The sequence below is a fragment of the Aulonocara sp. 'chitande type north' Nkhata Bay genome, linkage group LG14, assembly GCF_057382095.1.
Source record: "Aulonocara sp. 'chitande type north' Nkhata Bay isolate Kocher_YH1m ecotype deep benthic linkage group LG14, A_spYH_male_GT1.1, whole genome shotgun sequence".
Classification (NCBI taxonomy): domain Eukaryota; kingdom Metazoa; phylum Chordata; class Actinopteri; order Cichliformes; family Cichlidae; genus Aulonocara; species Aulonocara sp. 'chitande type north' Nkhata Bay.
This window is the reverse complement of record NC_141357.1, coordinates 8916829-8940225: the sequence shown is the minus strand read 5'-3', so window position 1 is coordinate 8940225 and position 23397 is coordinate 8916829. Positions and strand designations below refer to the sequence as shown.

General features: G+C 41.2%; 2 protein-coding genes across 3 annotated transcripts; one reads left to right on the top strand and one right to left on the bottom strand.

The window, feature by feature from the left end:
- Positions 1–1098: 1098 nt before the first annotated feature.
- cab39 (calcium binding protein 39) lies at positions 1099–15296 on the bottom strand. Of its 2 annotated transcripts, none has more exons than XM_086260820.1 (9): positions 15071–15296; positions 12223–12378; positions 11909–12073; positions 9461–9579; positions 7652–7820; positions 6449–6508; positions 5943–6008; positions 5388–5531; positions 1099–3373 (listed from the first exon to the last, which is right to left on the bottom strand). In XM_086260820.1, the coding sequence occupies exons 2-9, from the start codon at positions 12334–12336 to the stop codon at positions 3185–3187; spliced, it is 1026 nt and encodes a 341-aa protein (XP_086116946.1). In that variant the 5' UTR covers positions 12337–12378; positions 15071–15296; the 3' UTR covers positions 1099–3184. The 2 variants fall into 2 exon arrangements, with proteins under 2 accessions (XP_086116946.1, XP_086116947.1); XM_086260821.1 differs by lacking the exon at positions 15071–15296 and adding an exon at positions 14206–14351.
- On the top strand, positions 13815–20161 carry her8.2 (hairy-related 8.2). Its single transcript, XM_086260822.1, has 5 exons — positions 13815–14253; positions 18361–18675; positions 18791–18886; positions 18966–19044; positions 19466–20161. Exons 2-5 carry the CDS (start codon positions 18613–18615, stop codon positions 19798–19800), a joined length of 573 nt encoding a protein of 190 aa, XP_086116948.1. The 5' UTR covers positions 13815–14253; positions 18361–18612; the 3' UTR covers positions 19801–20161.
- Positions 20162–23397: the final 3236 nt, after the last annotated feature.

Below are 23397 nucleotides of genomic sequence, written 5' to 3'. Positions count from 1 at the left end.
CAGCTTAATGTGTTCATTTCTCAGCGTCTCAAACTTTTTCTCAGACTGGCTCTGATTTCATGCACATACATGATCTTGAAGAGCACTTTATGGTTTGACACTTAACTTTTGATACTTAAGTAGTGATAGGTCAGTTTTCCAACAGCAGTATTTCTACACTGGAATATTGCTACGTGGTGTGGTATAGGTCCTGCCTTAATATAGCGAGAAACCAGGGTTCTGTTTCTTCAGGAATAGTTCTCCAAACTCCTTGAAGGACATTCAAAACGCTTCTTTGCATGTTTCTGCCTTTTGGTCTGTTCTCTGTTAAGATGACCCCACACTGCTTTCGTAATGTTGAGGTCCGGGTTCTAGGGACACCAATCCGTGACTTGTAGAAAAACACACAGTGGAACACTCTCTAGATATGGGTTTACTGCACTGGCAGAAAAATGAAATTACTGCCAATCAGATGCTTTCTAGATGATCTTTCACAGTGGATCAAAATCTGACAGTTGTGTGTTCGTAATTCCATCAATTTTGGTAAAATCACAAACCATGACAGACCCTCCACTGTGTTTTACAGACGACACTACATTCACTGTTCTACCTCTCGCCTGAAGTCCTCCATAAACATGGATTCAGACACCGTTTATCTGTTGTAGCGTTAAGGCCTGAAACTTCTTTCATCCTCCACTTTTCTAGCTTCCTTATTTAATAAGGACACCCTTCACACCATGCTGGGATATTATACGTTTTGAGCTAACAGCTCCTTAGGAATCACCTTGGTGTTTCAGAAATACTATTTTGTGTCTGTCGCCATTTTATCTTTGGCAGTTTCCATAGGTTCAACTAAAGAATGGTAACAAAGTTCCTAAAGATTCAATTACAAATTTTGCTTTTTGTAAGTTGTCTGTTCTGCATAGACTGAGTGATTCCCATCTTTATGTTAGAAGGATTCATCAGTCAGTGTTAATGGTCAGGTACAAGGACTGGACTGAAAATGAGTGGAGAAATTAGAAAAGGCTATTTACAAGACACTTGACTTTGTAATGCTTTTACCAAGTACCCACATGAACCTTAGAATCACAGAGCACACATACAATCAACAGCCGAGACTTTGATAGTCAGAAGGAAAGCAACAACAGGCTTTGTTTTATTCCAAATACTTTTTTTGTTTGTTTTGTTTTTATTCCTTTATTTCGATTGTAGGGCCCAAGCCTTTGACACTTCTGAAAGCACCCACACGCTCGTTGCTGAAACTGGAGTCAAAGCCAGCGTACAGCCATGTAGCCAAGAGTTCAACTGGACATTTCAATGTTGTTAAATAGCTGGAAAAACCAATTCCAGTACAACATCTTTAGTACAGCATCATGCACAGCCAGTGGAGCAACATGCTTGTTCAATGCTCATGGAAGAACTATGGGCTTCTGGTTTCTGTCTAAATTGCTTGAATGTGTTGACCATAACACGTTGCCCGAGTTCAGTGTAAATGCAGAAAAATCTGTGGTTTCATCAGTTTTGCTCAGTACCATGAGGACAATCCAAGATGCCCAAAGTACTCTGCTACCCACAATGCTTTACGCTCACAATTGTACTGGAATTAAATCAACCCTCTGAAGAGACAGGCTCAAACACAAGGGAAAAAAAGGGTGTAGGGGGTGGGGTAAGAATGTGGAAAGATGTGCTGAGTTTCCAAAGTCCTAATGAGGTCACCCCAGAAGTACACTCACTGTGGGGCTGCACAGCACTCCAGGGCCTCATGCCAAACAGTGAGAAAGAAAAAAAAAAAAAAAAAAAAAAAAAAAAAAAAAAAAACACAAGTTAATGAAGAAACTGGGGAAATCTTCATCACCCTAACTCCAGTAAGTGATGCTGATCATCCAGTACTTCACAAAGTGCACAAACACACAGGCTTTAATGTTTCAGTAAATGCTCTGCGCCTACATCACCTCCCCCAATACATATTCAGCAGTCTGAGTCTGAAATACTCAAAAATGTAGATGAGAATAAAAAGAAGATTAAGAGATCCAGAGCTAATACAATGACATTCCTCTGCTGGACAAATTGTTAATATCCTATAAGGTTAGCTAAACGTGAGCTGGCCCTTCAAAGTATGTACAAAGAAACCCACCAGCAATCAGCAGTAAAATGAAATGCAAAAACAATGTCACTTAACTTGTGTTGTTTTTTATGGTTTAGAAAGCAATTTGATTACAATTAACCGAAAACATTATGTTTAAGGTAATATATATAATATATATTCATGTGTCAAGGTTAAACAAAAATCTACAAAGCAAAAGAAAAGAAACAAAAAGGCATATGTACATGTTCATCCTGTCCCAGAAAACAATAAAAATGTCCATGTCTTGGGCTTCACCAGAATTATACCTTTCCTCCCTCCCTGCTTTGCGCCTGTGCTTCATGTGCCCTGTGGTGACGAAGCACACGGGAGGTAAACGGTGCGATGGCGTCTGAGAGTTCGCCCCTGTAAAACGAGCCGCTGTTGCTTTGTTGGATGAAGGCATACATGTTGCTGTGATGCACACAAATTTCAGTTTGTGGCACTGAACGTGGGTGCCGGGCTCGGCAGGCCATCACAGAGCCGACGCCGGGCACAGCAATGGATCTGTCACATTTCGAGGCATGCAACGACCACACACACACACACACACACACACACACACACCAATGTTCAACTTGCTCGTACCATTTCCAAGACATACACACATTCTTGCAGCATGTGTGTATGCATGTTTTGTTTTTTTTGTAATACGCATGTTTGTGTAAACGGGTCCATTTTTGTTGCAGGAAGTCTGCCTTACTTTAAATGCACGGATATTTTCTGCCACTGTGTTTGATGGGCTGTGGGTTGTGTCAATATAATATACCGTAAATGTCTCGATGTGCAAGAAAGCAGCAGCAACTATTATTTTCTCTTTTGAGGGAAAAAGACTGAAAGGAACAAAAAGAAAAAAGTTCCGGGGTGCAGAGGAGCTGGCAACTTCCTGACGAGTTGATACGAGTAGATTTGTTCTTCTTTTCTTCTTTTCTTTTTTTTTTTCTTTTTTTAATTTGTTTCTTACATTTTGTTCAGAAACCAGAACAGCAGCTGCTGATGGGGTCCATTAAGCAAATGTTGCCTGGATGATGTCCAGACATGGTCCTGGTGGCTCCCCCCCTAAACTTCTGCACGCTCTTCGCCTCAGGCCTCCTGAGGTGCAGGCTTCTTAAGATCCCTGATCTGTTTGACCAGGTAAGTCTTTTCATCGTTGAACTGTTCGTCTTCTGTCCTGTCGTTTTGGAACTTGCTCAGAAACTCGATGAGTTTGGTCTGGTTCTTCAGCAGGATGTCGAGGATGGGCTGTGTCTTGTTCGGGTTGGCCACAAACACCTGTGGAGAGAGACAGAAAGAGGGAATTTTTCATGATTTTGTTTTCTACAGAATCTGTATCTGTGGTGCTAGCAGGACCACATGTGCTCACAAGAAGAGGCTCATCAACACTTCACCAAATAACTCACTAAATAGTAAGAATATATATTGCACTATTGATTATATTAGTAACCGAGTACTCTGTTATTCCATCGATTAATGAAAAATCTGATGAGAAATACTTTTGTCCTATTAATGAGCAATAATAAATATTTCAAAGAGAAAAGAGGATCTTTCAGAATAAAAAGCTCAGATTTGCCAAAAAACAAACAAAAACAACAACTAAACCCTTTGACTGTATGTAGAGGTCATATTAAAAATTTATTCTTTAAAGAAAACATTTTCTTAAATGCAAAAACATAAATATCTCAAGTAGAGTCATATGTCAGAGTTGAATAAAATTCGATGCATATACAACAAGGTAGAACAGGTGTGTGTTCATGTGTTTTCATTGTAAGCCTTTAAAGAAGAAAGTGGTGGCTGCAAGAAATGCGAGCATACCAGCATTTTGAAGTGTGCTCTGTGCTTTGATGCCAAATTCTTATACTGCTGCTATGAAAACATAAATGATAATAATAACATTAATATCAACAACCCTATCCCGGACAGGGTGAACTGTTCCCTCAATGGTCTTCTCATAGGGGTCTTCTGAATTGCTCTTTGTCTGGTCCCTCACCCAGAACCAATTTTCCATGGGAGACCCTACCAGGGGCCAAAAACAAACAAAAGGAAAAAAAAACCCTAAAAACAACATCGCCCCTGGGATCCCTGGGACACACAAACCCTTCAACCACGATAAGGTAGAGGGAATCTAAGTCTCTCCCTTAGACATAGGATGAGAAGCTCAGCCATCCGGGAGGGGCTCAGAGTAGAGCCACTGCTCCTTCACATCGAAAGGAGCCTTTTGAGGTGGTTTGGGCATCTGACAAGGATGCCCCCTGGGCGCCTCCTGGGCAAGGTTTTCCCGGCATGTTCCACCGGGAGGAGGCCCCGGGACAGACCCAGGACATACTGTAGAGATCATATCTCTAGCCTGGCCTGGGAACGCCTTGGTGTTCCAACGGACAAGCTGGAGGAGGTGGCTGGGGAGAGGGAGGTCAGGGCTGGGCTGCTGCCCCACGATCGATGTATGTATGGATGATAATAATACCAATGTGTCCAACCTAACAACCCTCAGGTCAGTGGCTCAGAGTTTTACTGGCCCATATATATTTTTATTTATTTTTTTTTTTTTTAAAGCTATTTTTTCTTATTTTTAAATATTAATGTAATTTAGTGAACACTATAATTTATGTTTCATTTTCAATCTGAAAAATGTTTGAAATAAATATGATCTAGTGCATCCCATGTCCGCCATGAGACTCACCCCGTTTGCTGCATGTACGTTAAACTGTGCCTGTGTCGTCATCACTGCTGCTGTTGTGTTGTCAGTGTTTGTTTAAAACTCTGTGGGCTTAATGTTGTCAGATTTCTTTATTCACACGTTGCTCCTAAATACGTTTGTACTGCAGGTCTGTTTTTAGTCACAAATGTAGTTGAAATGCTCATGTTTACATTGTTTAACACATCGATGCGCTGCACAGCTGTGCGTTAAATGAAGCACTGAAGCAAAACATTTGTGTCAGGAATTTTTTATAATTGAATTACTCCATGAACTGGTGCAGCTCTGTCTTGAACTGCAGGCAGTGACAGTAGTCTGTGCTCTGCATTGCAGGCTCAGTGAATTCAGCGTATTGGCACATGAATCAGTTCTCTACCTGCTGCTTCTTCCACTAAGCAAAAGAAAGCAGAACAGAACTAGAAATGATCCACATGAAAAGTAGAAGAAATTAGAAGAAAGTCTGCCTGATGTCTTGAATAATTTACACAACACTATTAAATCAGGAAGTGCATTAAGCACCTTAATATTTTCTTTACCCCCCTCAAGCCTTGCCTCTTCTGTAGAAAGGACTAGCATACAGTGCTTTGATTCTACCTTAAAAACGTGGAAAGCCTCGAACTGGATGTTGCGGCTCTTGTCCCGTAGCAGGTTCATCATGAGTTTGAGATTCTCTGGCTTGCTGATGTATTTTGTCATAATGGTGAAGTTGTGCCGGTCGAGGAGCAACTCCCCCAACAACTAGAGAGAGAAAAGAAATAAAAATGTATTCCATCAGTGTATTTCTTCTACTATATTTAAATAAGTAGTCACGCTTTACTCGTTTGTATATAAATCATTAGTGATCATGAATAAGGCAATAAAAATGTGTTTGAGAATCACCAGTGGTCAAACATCTGGATTACAGATTTAGTCATCAAGTACTCAGTCTTCAGACTGAAATCGAATTAAACACTCCAAATATGAGGCCAGTGAAGGAGCCATTAAAGCTCTTTAAATAACCACATAAGTTTGTGGTCTAACCACTAGATGGCAGTCATGTTAAGAGTGATTCAGAGAAACCCAACACTAGAAACCATTTTTAAATAGCTCTCTGAATAGAGTTGCACCACTACTTGAAACCTCTTTACTGGCACAATCCTGGGCTCTTACCTTGAGGGACTGCCTTTTAGTCACGTAGTTTTCTGAGTGGAGCAGCTTCTCATATTCACTAAAGAACTAGAGCAGCAGAGAAAGAGGCAGTGAGGCAGACAAAATACAAGTGGTCAGCGAGAGAGGCAGTCATCTAAATGCTTCAAGCGGTGTTTTCACAATTACATCTGTATCTTGTATCAAAACACTGTGACAGGAAAATGAGAGCTTTTCCTCTCACGGACTGACAGCTATGTTGTGCTCCCAGCCTGCAAATTATCGCCCAAATGGCTGGTTTGATGTTGTTAGAAAAAGAGATTGCCAGCATCTTAAACCGCCTGACTAACAGAGACAGACCTAATTCACACGTAATTGGTCAAAAGAAACTGTTTTTGTTTTTTAATCTAAAGCTTATAGTTGTCTCAAACACTATCCTTGGCAGGGGTGAGGCTATATGGTTTATTTAAGAGTACATTTTTTACATATTTTGATCTAATCTAGATATTTTTAGTTAAATGTGAACTTACTCTGTCATAATGTTGTTCCAGAAACTCTGCGCTGAGTAGCTTGTGTCTTGTAAGGAGGTCCTGGAAACAGACAAAGCCAACTATCAGCGACACATTCAGACCTGACAGTTATGACTGGGTCCCATCTGTCTCCTATTTGTACAGCGCAGATACAAACCACAACCCAAAGAAATCCATTTACGTTTTGTCACTAAATGAACCACTCTGAAGCTAAAAATTAGCGAGAAAAGACATGTCAGCTCACTGTCTGATGACTGAAACTGTTCCAAGACAGCAGACAAATGCTTTATTACAATGGTTTATCAAAGTTATCTCTTGCTGGATGGAATGAACACGTTTACTGTCAAGACTAACATGCCAGTAAATGTATTCAATAAGTAAAGGTGTGAAAGTCTTTTTGAATAGCACAAGATTTAAAATAGTCAAAGAACTCCACAGTAACTACACAGCTTGTTTGGTTTCTATCAAAGCTAACAAAGGGCCGTGCACTTAAAACACTTGACTACTTGGATTTATCAGGTTTTTCCTTTCTTTTCTTTTTTTTTTTTTTAAATATGTGTCTAGAAGAAAACCCCTCTCACTCACAGCAGTAATCATCCTGCTTCAGTTCACATCGCTGTCTTGTACTTAGTGACTTTGTTGCCCGATTTAGCCATTTTCAGATACCCTTTAGTGAAGAATCCCCCCCCCCCCCCCCCAAAAAAAGAATAAAATAAAATAAAAAATCTCTCAGCATGACAGAGAACAGCTGTGTGTCATGCCAGGGGAATAAAGTAATAAACTTTCTGTTGCTTCTTACACTCTCTTTGAGTGATTATTTTACATGTACTACAACTTGGCCCTCGATTTGCATGCTCAAAGCTGGCACTGGCCTGTCGTCCCCATCCTGAAAAAATACCATCTTAAACATGAGCTGCTCCAATGGGAGACTGAAGTAGCAAACTACAAGTAAGGGCTTACATAATAATATAAACAGCTATTTAAACTGTCATAAACATAAAAGCATGACCAGGTTTTCCCTTTTGAATCTAAGAGGCAGATCATGAGAGCTGAAGTGTTGAGATCTGGTTTTTAATTCAAGGCATTTGGTGACTGTGCTTTGTCAAGTCTGTTTTCTTTAAGCTGTTTAGGCAGTTACAGCTATGAGGAACCATAGATGTTTTAGAGCATTACTTCAATAGATTAACAACTTTGCTGACTTACTTTGAAAGTGGCAAATGCGTCTGAGGCGATGTCGAATGTGGACATCTCCACGTATCTGAAGAAGTCGTAGAATTGTTCTGACCACAGTGTGATTTTGGCCAGTGGCTCATGTCTGATGCACTCCCTCAGCATGATACCGCAGTTCAGTGCAATCTCTGGAGACTCATACCTGCATATAACATCAACATATGGAAAATGATTTCTCATTTTGTATTTCACATGCACGCAAACACAAGCGGTAGGAGGATGGATGGTTTCCTGAAAAACTGAAAACAAGAACACAGTGAGCTGCAAAATGTTTGGCATAATAATGGTGTACAGAACAAGAGCAGGCCGATATGACTACAAATATTTATCACGATATACATTGAAAATTTGCGATAACGATATAACTGACGATATAATTGACACTAGACAAGATACTTTACAACTCCACAACTTTATTAGTGCAAAAAAACTTTGTTGTGTAGCTGACGGACGAAAAGCTAAACCAGTTCCACATCACTGAAGTTGCAGCATTTTTACAAATCAATTCTGGTTCATCCGTTTCATTCAACAATCCGCTTTCGCCCTTCTCATTCTCCGTCGCTGGCATGCTTTTTCCGCCATGTGCATATGAAAACAAAGGCACTGCGCATGCGCGTTTTACCCATATTCTATGGCAATATTTCATTTTCTTATCGTTGCCCAACATTATACCGGTATTACCGTGAACGGTATGATATGGCCCCGCCAGTTTCACATAAAACAGACTTCCAGTGTTTAAACTGAGTGCAGCTAGCCAAAGATCCTTCAGTTTTCAGGAAAGACAAAGCAGGGATAGTGACTGAGCTGGGTGAAAGCTTATGATGTTTACACTACTGATAATGAGGATCAATTCCACTGTGCGACACACAACAAGGGAAATCCTCATTAGTCCTATCACAATGGGAGTATGCGCACAAGATGTATGTTCTTTCAGAGCACCACTTTACTGCAGACATTTAAATAGTTTCCCTTGGGATTAATTGAACAAACACAAAGAACAGAAAGCTTCAGTCACGTCAAGCTGTGCAGTACAGTAGTGCATCTATTCACCGTGCCCCTGGCACAAAATGACTGATCCTCGTGTCGTGTGCTTGGTTTTCACAAAACAGGTTTAAGAAGAGATTTTTAAATCCTTTGGAGTCGCTAGGATTTCTGCACAGGTGACTCCAAATATTCTCATATCTTCATCCAAGTCAGAAAGACAGAAACAATCTGACTAAACTGACAACATAAAACCAGTTGTGCTTCTCATGTGTTGTATAACCTCTCCACTTACCTTTTCAAACCTTCACTGAACTACTGAATCTGAGAAGCGCAGACTTCCAATTCTATCTAACTGAAACACCTGACATTTTGAGCACAGCGATTCACAAACTTATTCCAGCCTGGACTTGCATGTAGCTTGTTGTACTCTAAAAAACAAGAAAAGTGTAACTGTATATGTTACTAGTAGCTGCTCTATTACTGCAAAATTAGACAAGGTGAAGGGCAGACCAGGGGATATCTGTAAGCGTGGATGAGGTGCACAGAAACGAGCCACCTTCCACAAGGTGTAGCACTCTAGGATGCCTTATACTGGTGTTTTTATAATCTGTAGTGAACTGGACTGCTTGTTCTATTTTTACTTTTCTTATATAGGCAGCAGCTCTCATTTCCCTTTATGCTAGGAAGAAGTTACTTGGTTCCTTGGTCTTTTCAATACCAAGTACTGTTAACAACAACAATTATAATGAAATAATCATTGGGGGGGGGGGCAGTATTACTCCGTGTATATGCTCTTACCCTTTAAGCAGCATGAAGAGAATATTCTGCTGGGTGCAAAGATACTCCACCGTGGGTGTCCGAGTACCAATCTGACGCCTCAGGATGTTGTTGAAAATCTGAGCCACATCTTTTTTACCCTGACAGAAAAATACCACATGAAGGCTTAGACAGAACAGAAATGCACACAATAGAGAATTTATACATGAAGTCATTTTACAACAAGCTCTCTGGGTGGAAAGCCAAGGGGCCGTTGTAAATGTAAGGTGTGGTGCTTTATTGCATAACAGCTAATGAACGGCTAGGAATCTGCTGTATTTTTAATTTTCTGCAGTGTGGCAATAAAACCTTGATGAAAGATTCGTTCTCTTGAGGTTTAAACATATTGACAGGAAACAGCACTAAACAGAGGAGCCAAAAAGAGAGACACTGTCGTATACTGGCAAAACTGAACATATAATAAAAGTGTGTAAAGTTATCAGAAATATCAAATTACTGTCACACTTTGATATTGGACTCTTGTGCTTTGCAACTGTTCACCAGGCTTTTCTTTTGAGCAAGGGGGCAGTATGAGCGAGGGTAAAAGAGGAAGGAGGATCACACAGTACAGTGAGTCACACTGTGATGGGGTGAGTCAGGGAAGCCTGCAGCAGTTACCACACACACCATGACATATTGCAGCGAGACATGAGTTTGCTCCCATATCAAAACAGGCAGGTTTGTCATTAATAGCAAGCTGTCAATCCACGTGCACTTTTTCGAAACATCCTGCTTTTTCCTTCTCATACATAGTTTAGTTCCTGCACCATTGTTTTAAAAACAAAATGCTTTAAAAAACCTTTAAAGAGAAAAACAACAGTACTTTTTTTTTTTTTTTTTTTTTTAAACCAGTTAAAAGGGAGTACATTTCTGCAGATTTTGCACTGCTGGTCAAACAGAACAAGAGCTTTAAAAACATCACTTTGAAATGTGGTTTGAACCATTTAATGGTGCAGGGCCCTACCAGTCTGTTCCATATCAAGGAATCTAATATTTTTAGCTTTTATTTTTAAGCGATCAATTACATATTTACAAGATGCATACTTAAATAATTTTTTTTACCCAAGTTCAGGAACCTAATTTAATTTGCAGACCCTCTTTCGTTATTTTATCCATGCATCCATTCTCTCTATTCTTATCAGGGTCATCAGGGGGCTGGACCCTACCTCAGGTATTATAGGGAAAGAGGCGGATTAAACCCTAGACAGGTTATCCTTTGACACTAACACAGAGGGCATTTTATATTTAGTTATATCATTTGCTATACTGCATTTGATTTGTGCATTTGCTACTGTGAATTAGTGGGGAAAAAAACAAAAACAAATCATCAGTGAGTGTAAAGTTACTGCAGATCCACTGCCAACACACAATGATGACCAACAGAACACTGACATGTTAAGCATCATTTATGATCTTGCACATGTGTCTGTCTGCGTACACTTTTGTGTTTGGATGGGAGGGGTTTTCACCCATGGCAGATGCACTCCTCCTAAATCCTGACTGCGTGTTGCTGGAAGCAGATGACACATACTTCTGCCAAATGCCAATTGGTTGACAAGTAGACTGGAATAGGCATGGGAGCAACAGCAGAGTTAACCGGGAACTGCAGAACCGCAAAAAGAAATTCAAAGATAAAAAACAAAAAAAACAAATAGCATGAAAAGCACAGACAGTGCTGAAGTGACACTTTTCATAGTTCTTAACACTGTTTCACTTCAGCTCTTTGTTTATTGGAACTTCACTCTTCTGCACAGCTGGCAGACGGACAAAAGCATAAGCAAGAGTGGTCCACACAACGACTGTACAACAGAGCTCTCTGCAGGTAGATTGGACATCCCCAGAGTGCAAGCATACCACAAACGCAAGAATAATTTTTTATTTTCATTTACTGTTTCCATTTTGTGAATCAAAATAAGGCACATGTCACGACATAAAGTGATTCTTCAACTAATATTAATGTGAAGTGATTTTAAACAAATTAAAAATAACACCTGAAACAATTAGTGGATCAACAAAGTTCCTAAAATAAATAGCAAGAATGGGACAAACATTATGACTTAACACTGTTTTGCTTTCAGATCATCAATATCCATCCACTTATACTGACTGATTAATGTAGGCTTAATTCCTTGTGCTCTCTAGTTGGTTTTATTGTGCGTTCCCTTTATGTTTGCAGTGAGAAATAAAATGTATCCACACCTTTTCAAACTTTCTCACCACAATCTGAATCCTCTACATCATGTGTGCTAAGTGCTAGACCTTACATGTCACTGTAAAGCTGCTAATGGCTTCTAACTGCAGATATTTTATTAGGTTAGTGCCCCTGTAAGACGCATTCTTGCAATGCTTGCATACCTTGGATAAATTGAGACCACTGTTCAATATCTACCACTAGTTCCTGTTCTTTCAACTTCACATCAAAAGTCTCACCTCAAAGTCGATGAGCTGCAGGTCTGCTATCAGGGTGCTGAGTAATCCACTGTTGTAGAGTTCCTGGGCGAGCTGGGCCACTGCTTCTGTCTGGGGCTCTTTTTCATTAGTCCCATACAAGATCTCCTTCATGGCCACAAGACTCTTTGACACCTCCTCTGTAGCCTGAACACACAAATTAATCCAGGGCACAACATCAACATATCAGATTATCTCAAAGTTCAAACAAATTCCTTCAAACTCGTGTCACTAAGTACAGTGAACTCTCTTAGGTGACGGACACTGCACCTGACAGATGAAGAGATTCACCCTACCTTCTCTGCCTTTTTGTCCGAGATGTCGTGCTTCTCAAGCACCGTCATGCTGTCCTTAAGATTCTTGACGATGTCCGCCGGCGACTTGTGGGACTTGCCAAAGGGGAAAGGCATGGCGGAGAGTTACCACGAGTGACCAGGCAGCCGACTGTCCACCTGAGGAAAGAAATGTAAAACAAATCCACCTTTCAGATAAGACCAAGTACAATCACAGAAATGGTAAAACGAGCAGACACAAAACCCTGAACAGGAGAAGTTTGAAAGGTTAAATACCGCAGAAACAGGAAATGTATTGACTGCTGCTGCACTTACAGGTGTGCATGGTAGCAGTAAATGTATCCCTCTACTTGTTACTGTATTCAAGACAAGAAGAGATTTTTTTTTTTTTTATCTTATGAATTAGCGTTTTTGGCAAATGTTCATTGGATAAGCAGAAATGCTGCTCATGTCATTACTCTGGATTGAGCCTTTGATGAAGTTGTATTGTTATGCAACTTTGAGCTGAGAAGTAGAAGTTGGGTGGGGGCAGGGCAGTGGTGCACTCCATATATCCTGTAACAAACACTAACCTACGTAGTAAGTCCCAAAGAAGCTCTCAATACTAATAAAAGTCAAGCTCATGTTAGTTATAGAAATAAATTTGTGGAAATATGTTTTTTTAATGATTTGCACATATCTAGATCTGACCTTTAAAGCTTCATTTAGCAGCTGTAAAAGCTTGTGAAGTTTTTTGGTCATTATTAGTAAATGATTAACTGTGAAATGAGCTTACTATGACACAGGGCCACATAAATGAAGACACCACCTCAGACCTTTGTATGCCCGACTCCTTCACTTCAATAGCATACCTAAACAGACACTACATTGCCAAATATACTTTATCAGTTCAAATTTAGGTTTGTAAACACACCCTTTGAGTCACAAATCTATAAAACTAAATCCTCAAACGATACCAAAAAACAAACACTAAAGACCCTAGAAAGGCCACGGGTGATGCAATCGACTGATGTCACCATCTCATATCTCACTGCTGCTCCTGTTTAACTGTGTGACTTAACAAGGACCCCTTTCTACAAAATTCTCCGACCCACCCAACAACCCTAAGTTCACAGGGCAGGGCAAAAGTCAAAGTTTCATGAACAGTCACGAAGAGGCAACACCAGGCCAGTAAACTGTAATCCCATTCTCATGATCAGGTTAGCTGGAGGAAAAATAGAAAGCGTGCTGCCCTTTTAGGACATATTTCCACTTGATGTTTGGTGAATTTAGTGACCTAAAGGTACAAATCTGGCACTGCCACAAACCTGTTTTCCAGCCAGGATCCTCTAAACTGTGCACACAAACCCTGGAGTTGTCACACACTTCCTCTTATATCTTGGCAGGGAGTCCACATTTAGAAAGCAATGCTGGAGCCAGGAATATAAAACCGAGCAGCAACCAAAGTGGGGTGGCAGGCTGCTGCTGTTGCCCACCATTCATATATGATGTGTCATGTGTGACAGAGCTGAAACAGGAGAGCCTTATGTTCCCAAGCGGATGGTTTTTGCTTGCTCACAGCTTCGTTAACGTACACAGGCTTCAGCTTCGCCAGGTGGCCACATGCGTCTTTCGCGCAGGCTAATGCTCGTTAATGTAGGCAGCAGAAGCGCCTCTCTGCTCCTGACCTGATACAGTACCAGTGACGCAAATAGGAGGGAAATACATATGGTGCGTTCAAAATCGGTAGATCACATCTAACCCACAATGACTCCGGTACTAATCAGGAGTCCGAGTAAAATTGTGCCAACCTGACGTCTGTACAACCTGTCCTAACACAGACAAAAAAAAAAAAGACAAAAAGAAAATCCAAACCCGCTCGACCTCTCTTTGGGTAAATTAGCCTAGAAATACTTGTCGTGGCAAGTGACAGTGAATCCTGTCCTATAAGTACCTACCAGAACTCAAACAATACAGTGCCATAGAACAGCTCAACGTTAACCTCACCATCTCTCTCAGTCCAGACAGCAGCGGGTGCCCTGCTACAATCTGAAGGTAAGCTAGCAACCGCTACTCGCTGCTAGCAAGTGCTAGTCAAGTCCCCTGATTTATTTAAAACATTTTCCAAGCGATATATAAAATATATATATATTATACACATCAACACATCTATTTAATGAAAGTATCGTACAACTCGTACAACTTAAAAGCTAATTGCAAACCTACGGCCCAATAAGCTGTGCAACATAAACCTGACAGTGAGCACCGCCCATCTCTGTTATCCATGCCTGGTTTGTGATGGTGTGAAGTCTGCCAACTTTGCGCAATGTTAACAAAATGGATACTGAATAACATGGAGTCTAGCAAACAAAGGAGCGTTTACCGCAAAGCTGGAACAATATGCCACTTAGCTTTCTTTCATTTCTGCAGGACAGCGAACTTTATTTGTTTGCAAGGTAGCGTGGCCTATAGTTTTTCAATCACAGTCCACCAAACAACCGTGCTACTGTTGGCTGGCTTATGGAAGTGTGTATATGACTGTGTGTGTGCTGTCGACACACGGGAGGCCTCGGCAGGCCCACTGCTTACAAGCATTTTCCAGCTGCTAAACCTTCATTTACAGCTGCTAGGAGTTGTGGCAATATATTACCAACTCACTAGCTATCATAAGGTAAAAGTGGCTACGTTAATTAGCTAACTCGGCCTAACGTTAGCCAGGCCTGACTGAGGCTCCTCGCGTTAGTGCTTTGAAAACCATGCCTGGCTTTAGCAACTATCAGCAGCAGGCTAGGTTCAGCTAAACCGTTTCCACTTGCTCAGAAAGCTATGCCTGCAAACCACAATTCATAGGATAATATTCACAACACAATACCTTGCAAACGGCGTTTTCACTCGTTTCTCCCGGTTTGTCAAGACAGTAAAAGGCAATCCAGGTGCTCCTCGGACCAAAAACCGCTTTGTTTTCCTTGCTCGTGTCGCCTCCCCTTGTTTGTACTGTTGTTAATTGTGCAGCCCCTGTTTCCTCCTAGTGCTTTCTCTGAGCCCGACTGGTAATGTTAGCAGAGAGCGGCTGTCACTGCAGTGTCGTCTAGCGCCTCCGGTGGTCGCCTCGTGCAACAACAGTGGGGGTTACACTGCAGGGACATGCGAGATCACCGCATGAGGGCGCGCTTGCTCCATAGACAGATCATGGGACCTATAAGATGAATTAGGTAGAACCCCAAGCGACAATCTGCCTGCAAATAAATGTACGTATGAGGTGTCTTAAAAGCTTAAAAGCACTTCCTTTAGCAACAACAACCTTTCACTTGCACTGAACCATATGATCCCACTTCTACAGTTTCCCTGCAACCGTCCAGTGTGCAATATGAATACTAGCATCGGTCACAATCTGTACATGCACTAAACTTCAATAGAAATGTGTCTTCTTGCCTATAAATATCTTCATGTCCTCTGATCAGTAATAAAACGTTCAAGATATTTTACTTTATTACAAACTTTAGGATTATTGACTTAAAATCAGGAAATTTGAAATATTTGTCTTCCTTTTATAACTATTTCAGTGTACAGAGAGCATATGTGGAACGAAATCTTAGCACCCCATTTAAGGTTAGAAACCAAGGCCTTTTAGGATGCAGTTAGCATAAATCTGGAGTACACTGTATCAAATGTCACCTGAAGGAAATATTGTACTTACAGGTTATGATTTGAACTCAAAGCATTATTATTTCATCCAGTTTTGACAAATGAAATGATGTACATTAACACATTTGAAATAAGTCTACATTTTGCTTGAAATAACTCAGCCTTTTCCTTGAATTGTCTACATTTTGCTTGAAATAAAACTGAACTTTGTTTGAAATGGGTTTTTTTTTAAAGTTGTGTGGTATGCTCTCTCTATTAGCACAAACTCTTCCTTAACTCTAAACAAAACAAATATTGGATGCATTGCATCCTTCCAAATTTCTAAATTAATTAGTTGTACTTTAAGTTGTTTTCTAAGTGATGATGCAGTGTATTGCCAACAGCCAGAGTATTTTAAAGCCTCTTGTATAGGAAAAATGTTTTGTTAATGCACAATACACAAAACCATTAACTCCTTAGATATTAAGTTAAGAATGTGCAGGCAGTGGCTTGGGAAACAGACAGCTGTGATTCACTTTAATAACCAAAGCCTCAGGTGAGAGCTAACAGAAGCAGGAAGAGGCTTTAATTTTATAGCTGTCTGTTTAGCTGCATGAAGTGGAGTTTAGCAGCTGTTAGCTCCAAACTCTGTTTTTCATCTAAAGGTGTAGTAAGGGTTCACCTAGAGCTGAAAGTTACATGTTGGGGGATAAGACAGAAGGAGAAGGCTGGTTTCTAAACAAGAGAAGCCTCAGGTGGAGGATAGTGGTGGGATATGGCTGACTATCAAAAAGTAATTGCAGCAAATATGGCCCCCTCATAAAGCATTATCTGCTTTTGCTGGCAAACTTCTAACGAAAAATGAAACCTTGTTTCATCATTTCATCAAATGTTCATCATAATCATCAGATTTGATCTTAACCCATAAACAGTTAACTGAGTAAAGTCAATTGCAACGTAAAATTCAAAGCAACTACATCACCCAGATGGTTTGAGATACCCACTCCCCAAAGCGAACACTGATGGGATTGGCAGTCCTGCATGTCAAGCCCTTGCATACAGGTAACATACCTGGTGTATTTGTGCAGTCTGTTATACTGTAACAATTCAGATCCTCTGTGTTATTGATTCCATTAGAATTCAGAATTCAGTAGTACTGACATTACACTCGCTGACCATGCTGGTGCAGGGTCAGATTTCAGAACTGCTTTAAATCTGCAGAGTTTCCATTCCACTACAACCCAGAGGTGCACTAGTGGATTGAGATCTCAGAGATTCAGAGATTCACTTTCACATAATTTTTTAAACAACTGGTTATTGGAGTTAATGTTGCCTTGGTACTACTCAAAGCTATCTGGCCATTTTCCTCTGACCTCTGGCATCAAAAAATAATTTTCTCAGAGAGAACTGCAACTCACTGAAAGTTTTCTTTTTTCAGAAAACTTTTTTCCCTTTTTCTCTGCAAACTGTAGAGATGGATGTACGAGGAAATCCTAGTAGATCAGCAGTTTCTAAGATACTCTGACTTGTCTCTCTCTGTAGCTCATGAGCTGTTTCGGGGCCTATTTTGTCTTTGTTTTTGCCACTGTCTGCCACTGAACACTGGAAAAAGATGGATCAGTAAAATCAAAACTCTATTACAAACACTTTTGTTATAGTAGTGCGACAACAGCCCCACAGTGGCTTCAAAAACCCACTCCCTTTAAAAATACAGACGCCTACTTAACGCTTCTCTGAGGGATTGATGTATTTGGATTGGTTGCTATGTGTTACACCTGGCCTCGTCACCGGCTATCTACTGGTCACTTGCCAAAGGCCGAGCCTCCTCCTCGTCCTCCTCTGGTCGGGCCCTGTGTGAAGGTTATTACTCACTTCATGCTGATTAAGTTTGGGTGAATAGCGCTCTTTGTCCGACCTCGATTCCCACGACCCGGCATTCGCCTGGCAGTCGCGTGGCTCTGAAACAAGGGCTCCCACTTTAGGGGACCCAAAAGGTAGGAGGACGGGGAGGGAGCGAGAGAGGGTTGAAGGGGGAGGGGGTATCTGGTCAATCTGACATCTGCTCGTAAACAGTTAACAGCAGATGTCTCACATTTTAAAAACACCGAATGTGATCAAAGCAGGCTAAATACACAGCGTGTCCCCCCTCTTCTGCGCTTCCACGAAGGTACAACCTCTCCCAGTGCAACCAGCTTCTGTTAAAGTAATTCAGGGGTTTTAAAGGATATGATTATGAACTATAACAGGTGACAGAAATATATTCTCAGGTGATTTGTCAGCCTTTTTGTGTCGTCCCGTGAGCTCTGAGGAAATAGGTTTGGTCTTTTTTTGCAGGTGTAATGTTGCCCTTGAATAGAATAGACGTGGGGGTCCCGGGAGTAAAGCACGGTAATTGCACACTCTTGTTCATGCCTGGGAGAAGAGGAAACTGCAGTTTTTTGGTGTTGTTGTCGGGTGAAGAGGGGGGAAGGGGGGTGTAGCGCAATGGTTTCAGGCTGGACATCTGTCGCTTGTGAGCTTTTTTTTTTTTTTTTCTAGGCCGGGTCTCTCAGTTATTCAATGGAGCCAGTGACCTGTCAGTCTTGACTGATGGGACCCCGTGTGTGGGAAAATCCCGCAGCCAAAGAGTTGGCGCATTCACATGCTAATTGCGCCCTATAAATAAGAGGGTCGCGCCGCGCCGAGGACCCTAGAGACGAACTGAGATTCAGAGGAGAAGGGACAAAAAAGCGCGCACACAAACACACACATATACACATACACACACCATCACACACCACAGGTTAAAACATGACTGCTTCATCCATAGCGCACAACCTGGGGAAACATCCTAGCGCAAAGGAGGAAAGAAAGGTACTGGACATACTGAAGCCGGGTTTCTTTTTGACCAATTTTTTAAAGGAATCCAGCATAGTGCCTCTCCATCTTGTTTTTGCTGCTCTTACCTGATTTGGTTACTTTTTTACAGCTCAGAAAGCCGCTCATTGAGAGAAAGCGGCGGGAGAGGATAAACAACTGTTTGGATCAGCTCAAAGAAACCGTGATCGGAGCGTTCAGGCTGGACGTGAGTATTGTCCTTACGTGTCTCCTCTGAGCAAACAGCGAGGGCTCAATAATAACTGAGGTTTCTCCTCTCTCGACAGCAATCCAAACTGGAGAAAGCGGATATTTTGGAGATGACGGTGAAACATCTGCAGAACATCCAGAACAACAAAGTTAACGGTAAGGAGCCGGGCACTTGATTGATTACGATATTACGAGCTTTGTTACTGCTGTTATTCATCGTAATAAAATAGATTTATATCTCCGTTTTTTTAAATTTGGTTAGGCGTAATAAACCGATAACGCGTGAGAATGAAAATCCACTGACCCATTTGGCATTAGGCAGCAGGGGGCAGCATCAGCACATATCATGGCATATGTTGGAGGTCTGACAATGTTTTCACTGGGTGGTGGTTAGAGCAACGTGGTATGTGGAGCTGCTGGATGGGCGAAAGTGGAAAAATTAGAAAATGATGGCTGTCTGAGGTGCTGAGCCATGGATGGAAATGTCATTGCAGCCAACCGGTTATACTGGTTGTGCTGTTTCCTGTTACCACCGGGGTTCGCTGTGACACATGTATCTTTTTCTCTCTTCATTCAGACCCCACGTTAGGCCTTGAGGCCCAGCAGAGATACAGCACGGGCTACATCCAGTGCATGCACGAGGTTCACAACATGCTCCTGACCTGTGATTGGATGGACAAAACTCTGGGCTCCCGTCTTCTCAACCACCTCCTCAAGTCTCTGCCTAGGTCCACCGATGAGCACCCCCTCACCCTGCCCACACCCAGACTCGATGCTGCTCTTCCAGCCACCCAAGTTGTCCCAGGGTCCCCCCTCAGAGTAGAGCAGTTCCAGAGAGAGGCTGGACCTCAGGAAAGGCCAGCACTCCACAGTTCCCACCTGGGGACACTTGAGATGTGGAGGCCCTGGTGAACTGCTGGATTGATGATCTTGGTTGTCCATTCCGTTAGACCATCCTTTGTTATGTATCTTATAGATATGCTGCTCAGAAGACAAACATGTGGGGCGGTTTTTGTTCCAGTGATTATTATTGTAGGTGTGCTATAATGATTCTATACAGACCTTTTCTCAGTACTTCCCTTCAGAAGTTGACCTCTTGTAGCCTGCATTATAGAAGGCTCTTATTAATCTTTCGTGTATTTATTGTATTAACAGCTTTATTTATTGTTATTATAAGGCATGACTTTGCTTCTTAGACCACCTGCTTGGCCTTTGCATAGATTCCTCCTTTGCTGTACTATTAACCTAAACATTATTAATAATAAAACTTATTTTGCACTCACTCAGATTGTATGATCTTTGCAGGTGCTCTTTTCTGTTGGATCTTGACAGGAGTACTTTAAGGTCTAAGAGGCCTACAAGTGTTTATTGTAATATGATGTTACAGTAATATGGATTAAGATTTTTAGGGATTATACAGCATTCGACTGTGACAGGTTCCAGCCCTCTTGTGGCCCTGGATGCGATAAACTAGGAAAATGGATTCATGGATGGACTATTGTCATGTAATGGACATGAAACAAGTCAAATAAGTGCTAAACTCAACTGCCTAATCGAAACGTGTCAAAGTCAGAAAGAAAACACTTAAGTACTACATAGACTCATATCCTTATGCTCAGTTGTAGTTTAGCTGATTAAGCAGAACAGAGAAGCAGCTAATATTTGGACTTTTCATAAAGGGGTGAGAACAGATGTCAAAATTTCATTTCCACTACCCCAGTAAGCTAATATGTCTAACATGAACACCCTGGGACCAACAAATCTACAAACCGGATATCATAAAATCTGGCATGCTGCATAAAATGTAAATAAAAATAGAATGCAGTGATCTGCCCCCTAATCTTATTCACAATAGAGCTTAGAAAATATATCAAATGCTTAAACAGAGAAATTTTATCGACAAATATTAACTTGTTTTGAACTTTATGACAGTCATCTTTAAAAAAAGGGTAAAGTAAAAAAGAAAAGTAAGTGGCACTAACACTAAAGAGCTGGAAAAACATGTGAAATCATTAGGTTAGCGGGCCAGTAACATGACTGGGTAGAAAAAGAGCATCTTTGAGAGGCAGAGTTCCACCAATCTGTAAAAACTGCCTCTGCATATCGGGGAACATTTTCAGAGTTCTTGAATATAAAATTGCAATCATTTCAAATATGTAATGATCTACATCTACATCATGTCATGAAGAGAATGTGTAGAAATGTGCGCATTAGACAAGGCCCAAAATCAATACTGGATCTTCAGGCCCTCATAAAGCATAGCATTAAATCATGGAAATAAGTGCAAGGGCCTTAGAAAACTTCCAGGAATTACTATCTATGAGTAAAATTCACAGTGCCATCCACAAATTCAGGTTAAAGCTCTATGGTGCAAAAGAGAAGCCATTCCTGATCATGATCAGAAAACTCTGCCATCTTCTCTGAGCCAAGGTTTATCTAAAATCCACCGAGGTAAAGTAGAAAACTGTTCTGTGATCAAACAAATAAAAATCTCAAATTCTTGTGTCATCTGGACTAAAGAGGAGACGGACCATCCAGCTTGTTGTCAGTTTTCAGTTCAAAATCTCTGATGGTATGGAAGTGCATTAGGTGGATGACAAACTTGCACATCTCAAGTTATATACAGATTTTAGAGCAACACATGCTCTCATCCAGATACCCTCTTTTTCCTGATAGGCTGTTCATTTTTCAGCAAGAGAACGCTAAACCGCAACTGCACTTATTACAACAGCAAGTCAAGGGGATGAGCAGACATTTGAAGCATGATAAAAGGGAAAAAATGATGACAAATAAGACCCTGGACTGCAGTTAGAATCGGACAAGAATGAGATATTTCTCTCCCAAAAGTCCCACAGCTGCCTTTCCTCAGTTCCCAGATGCTTACAGACTGTTGTTAAAAGCAGAGGGATGCTACACAGTAGTAAACATGATTCCGTCCCAACATTTCTACATAATGTTGCATCAAATTGAAAACAAGCTTTTCTTTTTTTTTTCTCTTAAAATTGTACATTTTCTCAGTTTAAATATTGGATATGATTTTTAGATTCTTTTGTGAATCAAATGTGAGTTTATGAGATTCGCAAATCATTGCATGCTGTTTTTATTTACATTTTATACAGCATGCCAATAGACAACATGAGCTAACATGAGCTAAAACAACTTTGTGAGTAATATATATTAGAGCTGAGCTTCTTTTGCTCAACCCTAATATATATATTTGCACTGACTATAACTACAGTCAGTGCACCCAAATCATAACACAACCGTTTCCTGTCTCACCTCTAATTGTGCAAAGCAGATTCCAGTATGCAACTCAAATTCTGCTGAGGTATCCCCCCCACCCCCTCATATAAGACATTTCTAATAGGTCATGGCAATAAAAGAAGTGTGAAAAGAGAGTCATTTTTAATGTTTCTTTATTAGAACTGCTTCCAATGAAACCTCTTTGCAGAAGGTCTGTGGATTATTCTGAGATGGAGGAAGCTGCTCGACATATTTGTTCCATTTGACTTTATCCGGATACACCTGAACTCTGTATGTTTGTGGAAAACAACTCAGTCATAACGATTGTTTCTTTATGATTTGATGATTTGGGAGGATATGACATATAGATAAGTACCCACCAACACTTATCACTTGTGTGCAGGTTTGTCTGGCTAGCACGATTTGTAATTATAAATGATGCCAGCATTGTATAGTGCGTATGTGAGATGAGAGGACAAGCTTATTTATGCTTCATGCTATGTCGCCAAGCTTGATTAGCTTCGTTCCGAGTTCGCTACATTACAATAAGGGAAGCAGATAAATACAGTGAGGATCTAAACGAGTTGTGTGTGTGTGTGTGTGGGGGGGGGGGGTTGCCATCTGGAAGCAAAACAAACGTGTCAGAGATGGCTCATACATTCACGTTTTAATAAAGATGCAATTCATTATAAGCTTCTGAGAAGTGCAAACGTGCGAGTGTCCCATTCCCCAGCTATTATAGTCCCTGTGATTGGCCGCCACATGGAGCCAGGCGGCTGGTCTGAAGAGAGAGGGAGAGAGGGAGACAGAAAGGGGGACGCCTGGTCCCTCGGCGGAGCTCGCCAACAAAAGCGAGCCGAGACAGCTGCTCTCTCCACAGTCCACACCATTAAAGCTCTCTGGAACAAGAGATCTGGGGGTGGCGAGGTGCCAAAAAAAACCCCTTCACTTCAAAGGTCTGAAGGGCTTCATTCATTCGGGGCACGGGGCTTCAGTCTTAGCGGAAATGCTGCTGCGCAATTATGGAAACAGCGCGTAAAACACGAACTTAGCACGCAGCCCTGCATTTACCTGGAAGCTTTCACAGATGCACGCTGACCCAGCCACTCTGCTCTGCTGTGAGGGTGATCTGAATAAAAATGACGTAAACAAAACATGTAATAACCAGGCCAGAGGATTCTCTCAATGCGCCATATGCACGCTCACCAGCAAAGCACCCCAACGAATTCCAGGCGAATTAAATCATCAAAATTGGTATTATGAGAA

Excerpts from the sequence above, each read along its gene's own strand:
- cab39 (XM_086260820.1), bottom strand. The coding sequence starts at position 12,336 with ATGCCTTTCCCCTTTGGCAAGTCCCACAAGTCGCCGGCGGACATCGTC. Across the intron at positions 9,580-11,908 it reads TGCAGCTCATCGACTTTGAG|GGTAAAAAAGATGTGGCTCA; the intron begins GTGAGACTTTTG and ends TTTTTCTGTCAG. Across the intron at positions 7,821-9,460 it reads CTCTTCATGCTGCTTAAAGG|GTATGAGTCTCCAGAGATTG; the intron begins GTAAGAGCATAT and ends TGTTATATGCAG.
- her8.2 (XM_086260822.1), top strand. The coding sequence starts at position 18,613 with ATGACTGCTTCATCCATAGCGCACAACCTGGGGAAACATCCTAGCGCA. Across the intron at positions 18,887-18,965 it reads TCGGAGCGTTCAGGCTGGAC|CAATCCAAACTGGAGAAAGC; the intron begins GTGAGTATTGTC and ends CTCTCTCGACAG. Across the intron at positions 19,045-19,465 it reads CCAGAACAACAAAGTTAACG|ACCCCACGTTAGGCCTTGAG; the intron begins GTAAGGAGCCGG and ends CTCTTCATTCAG.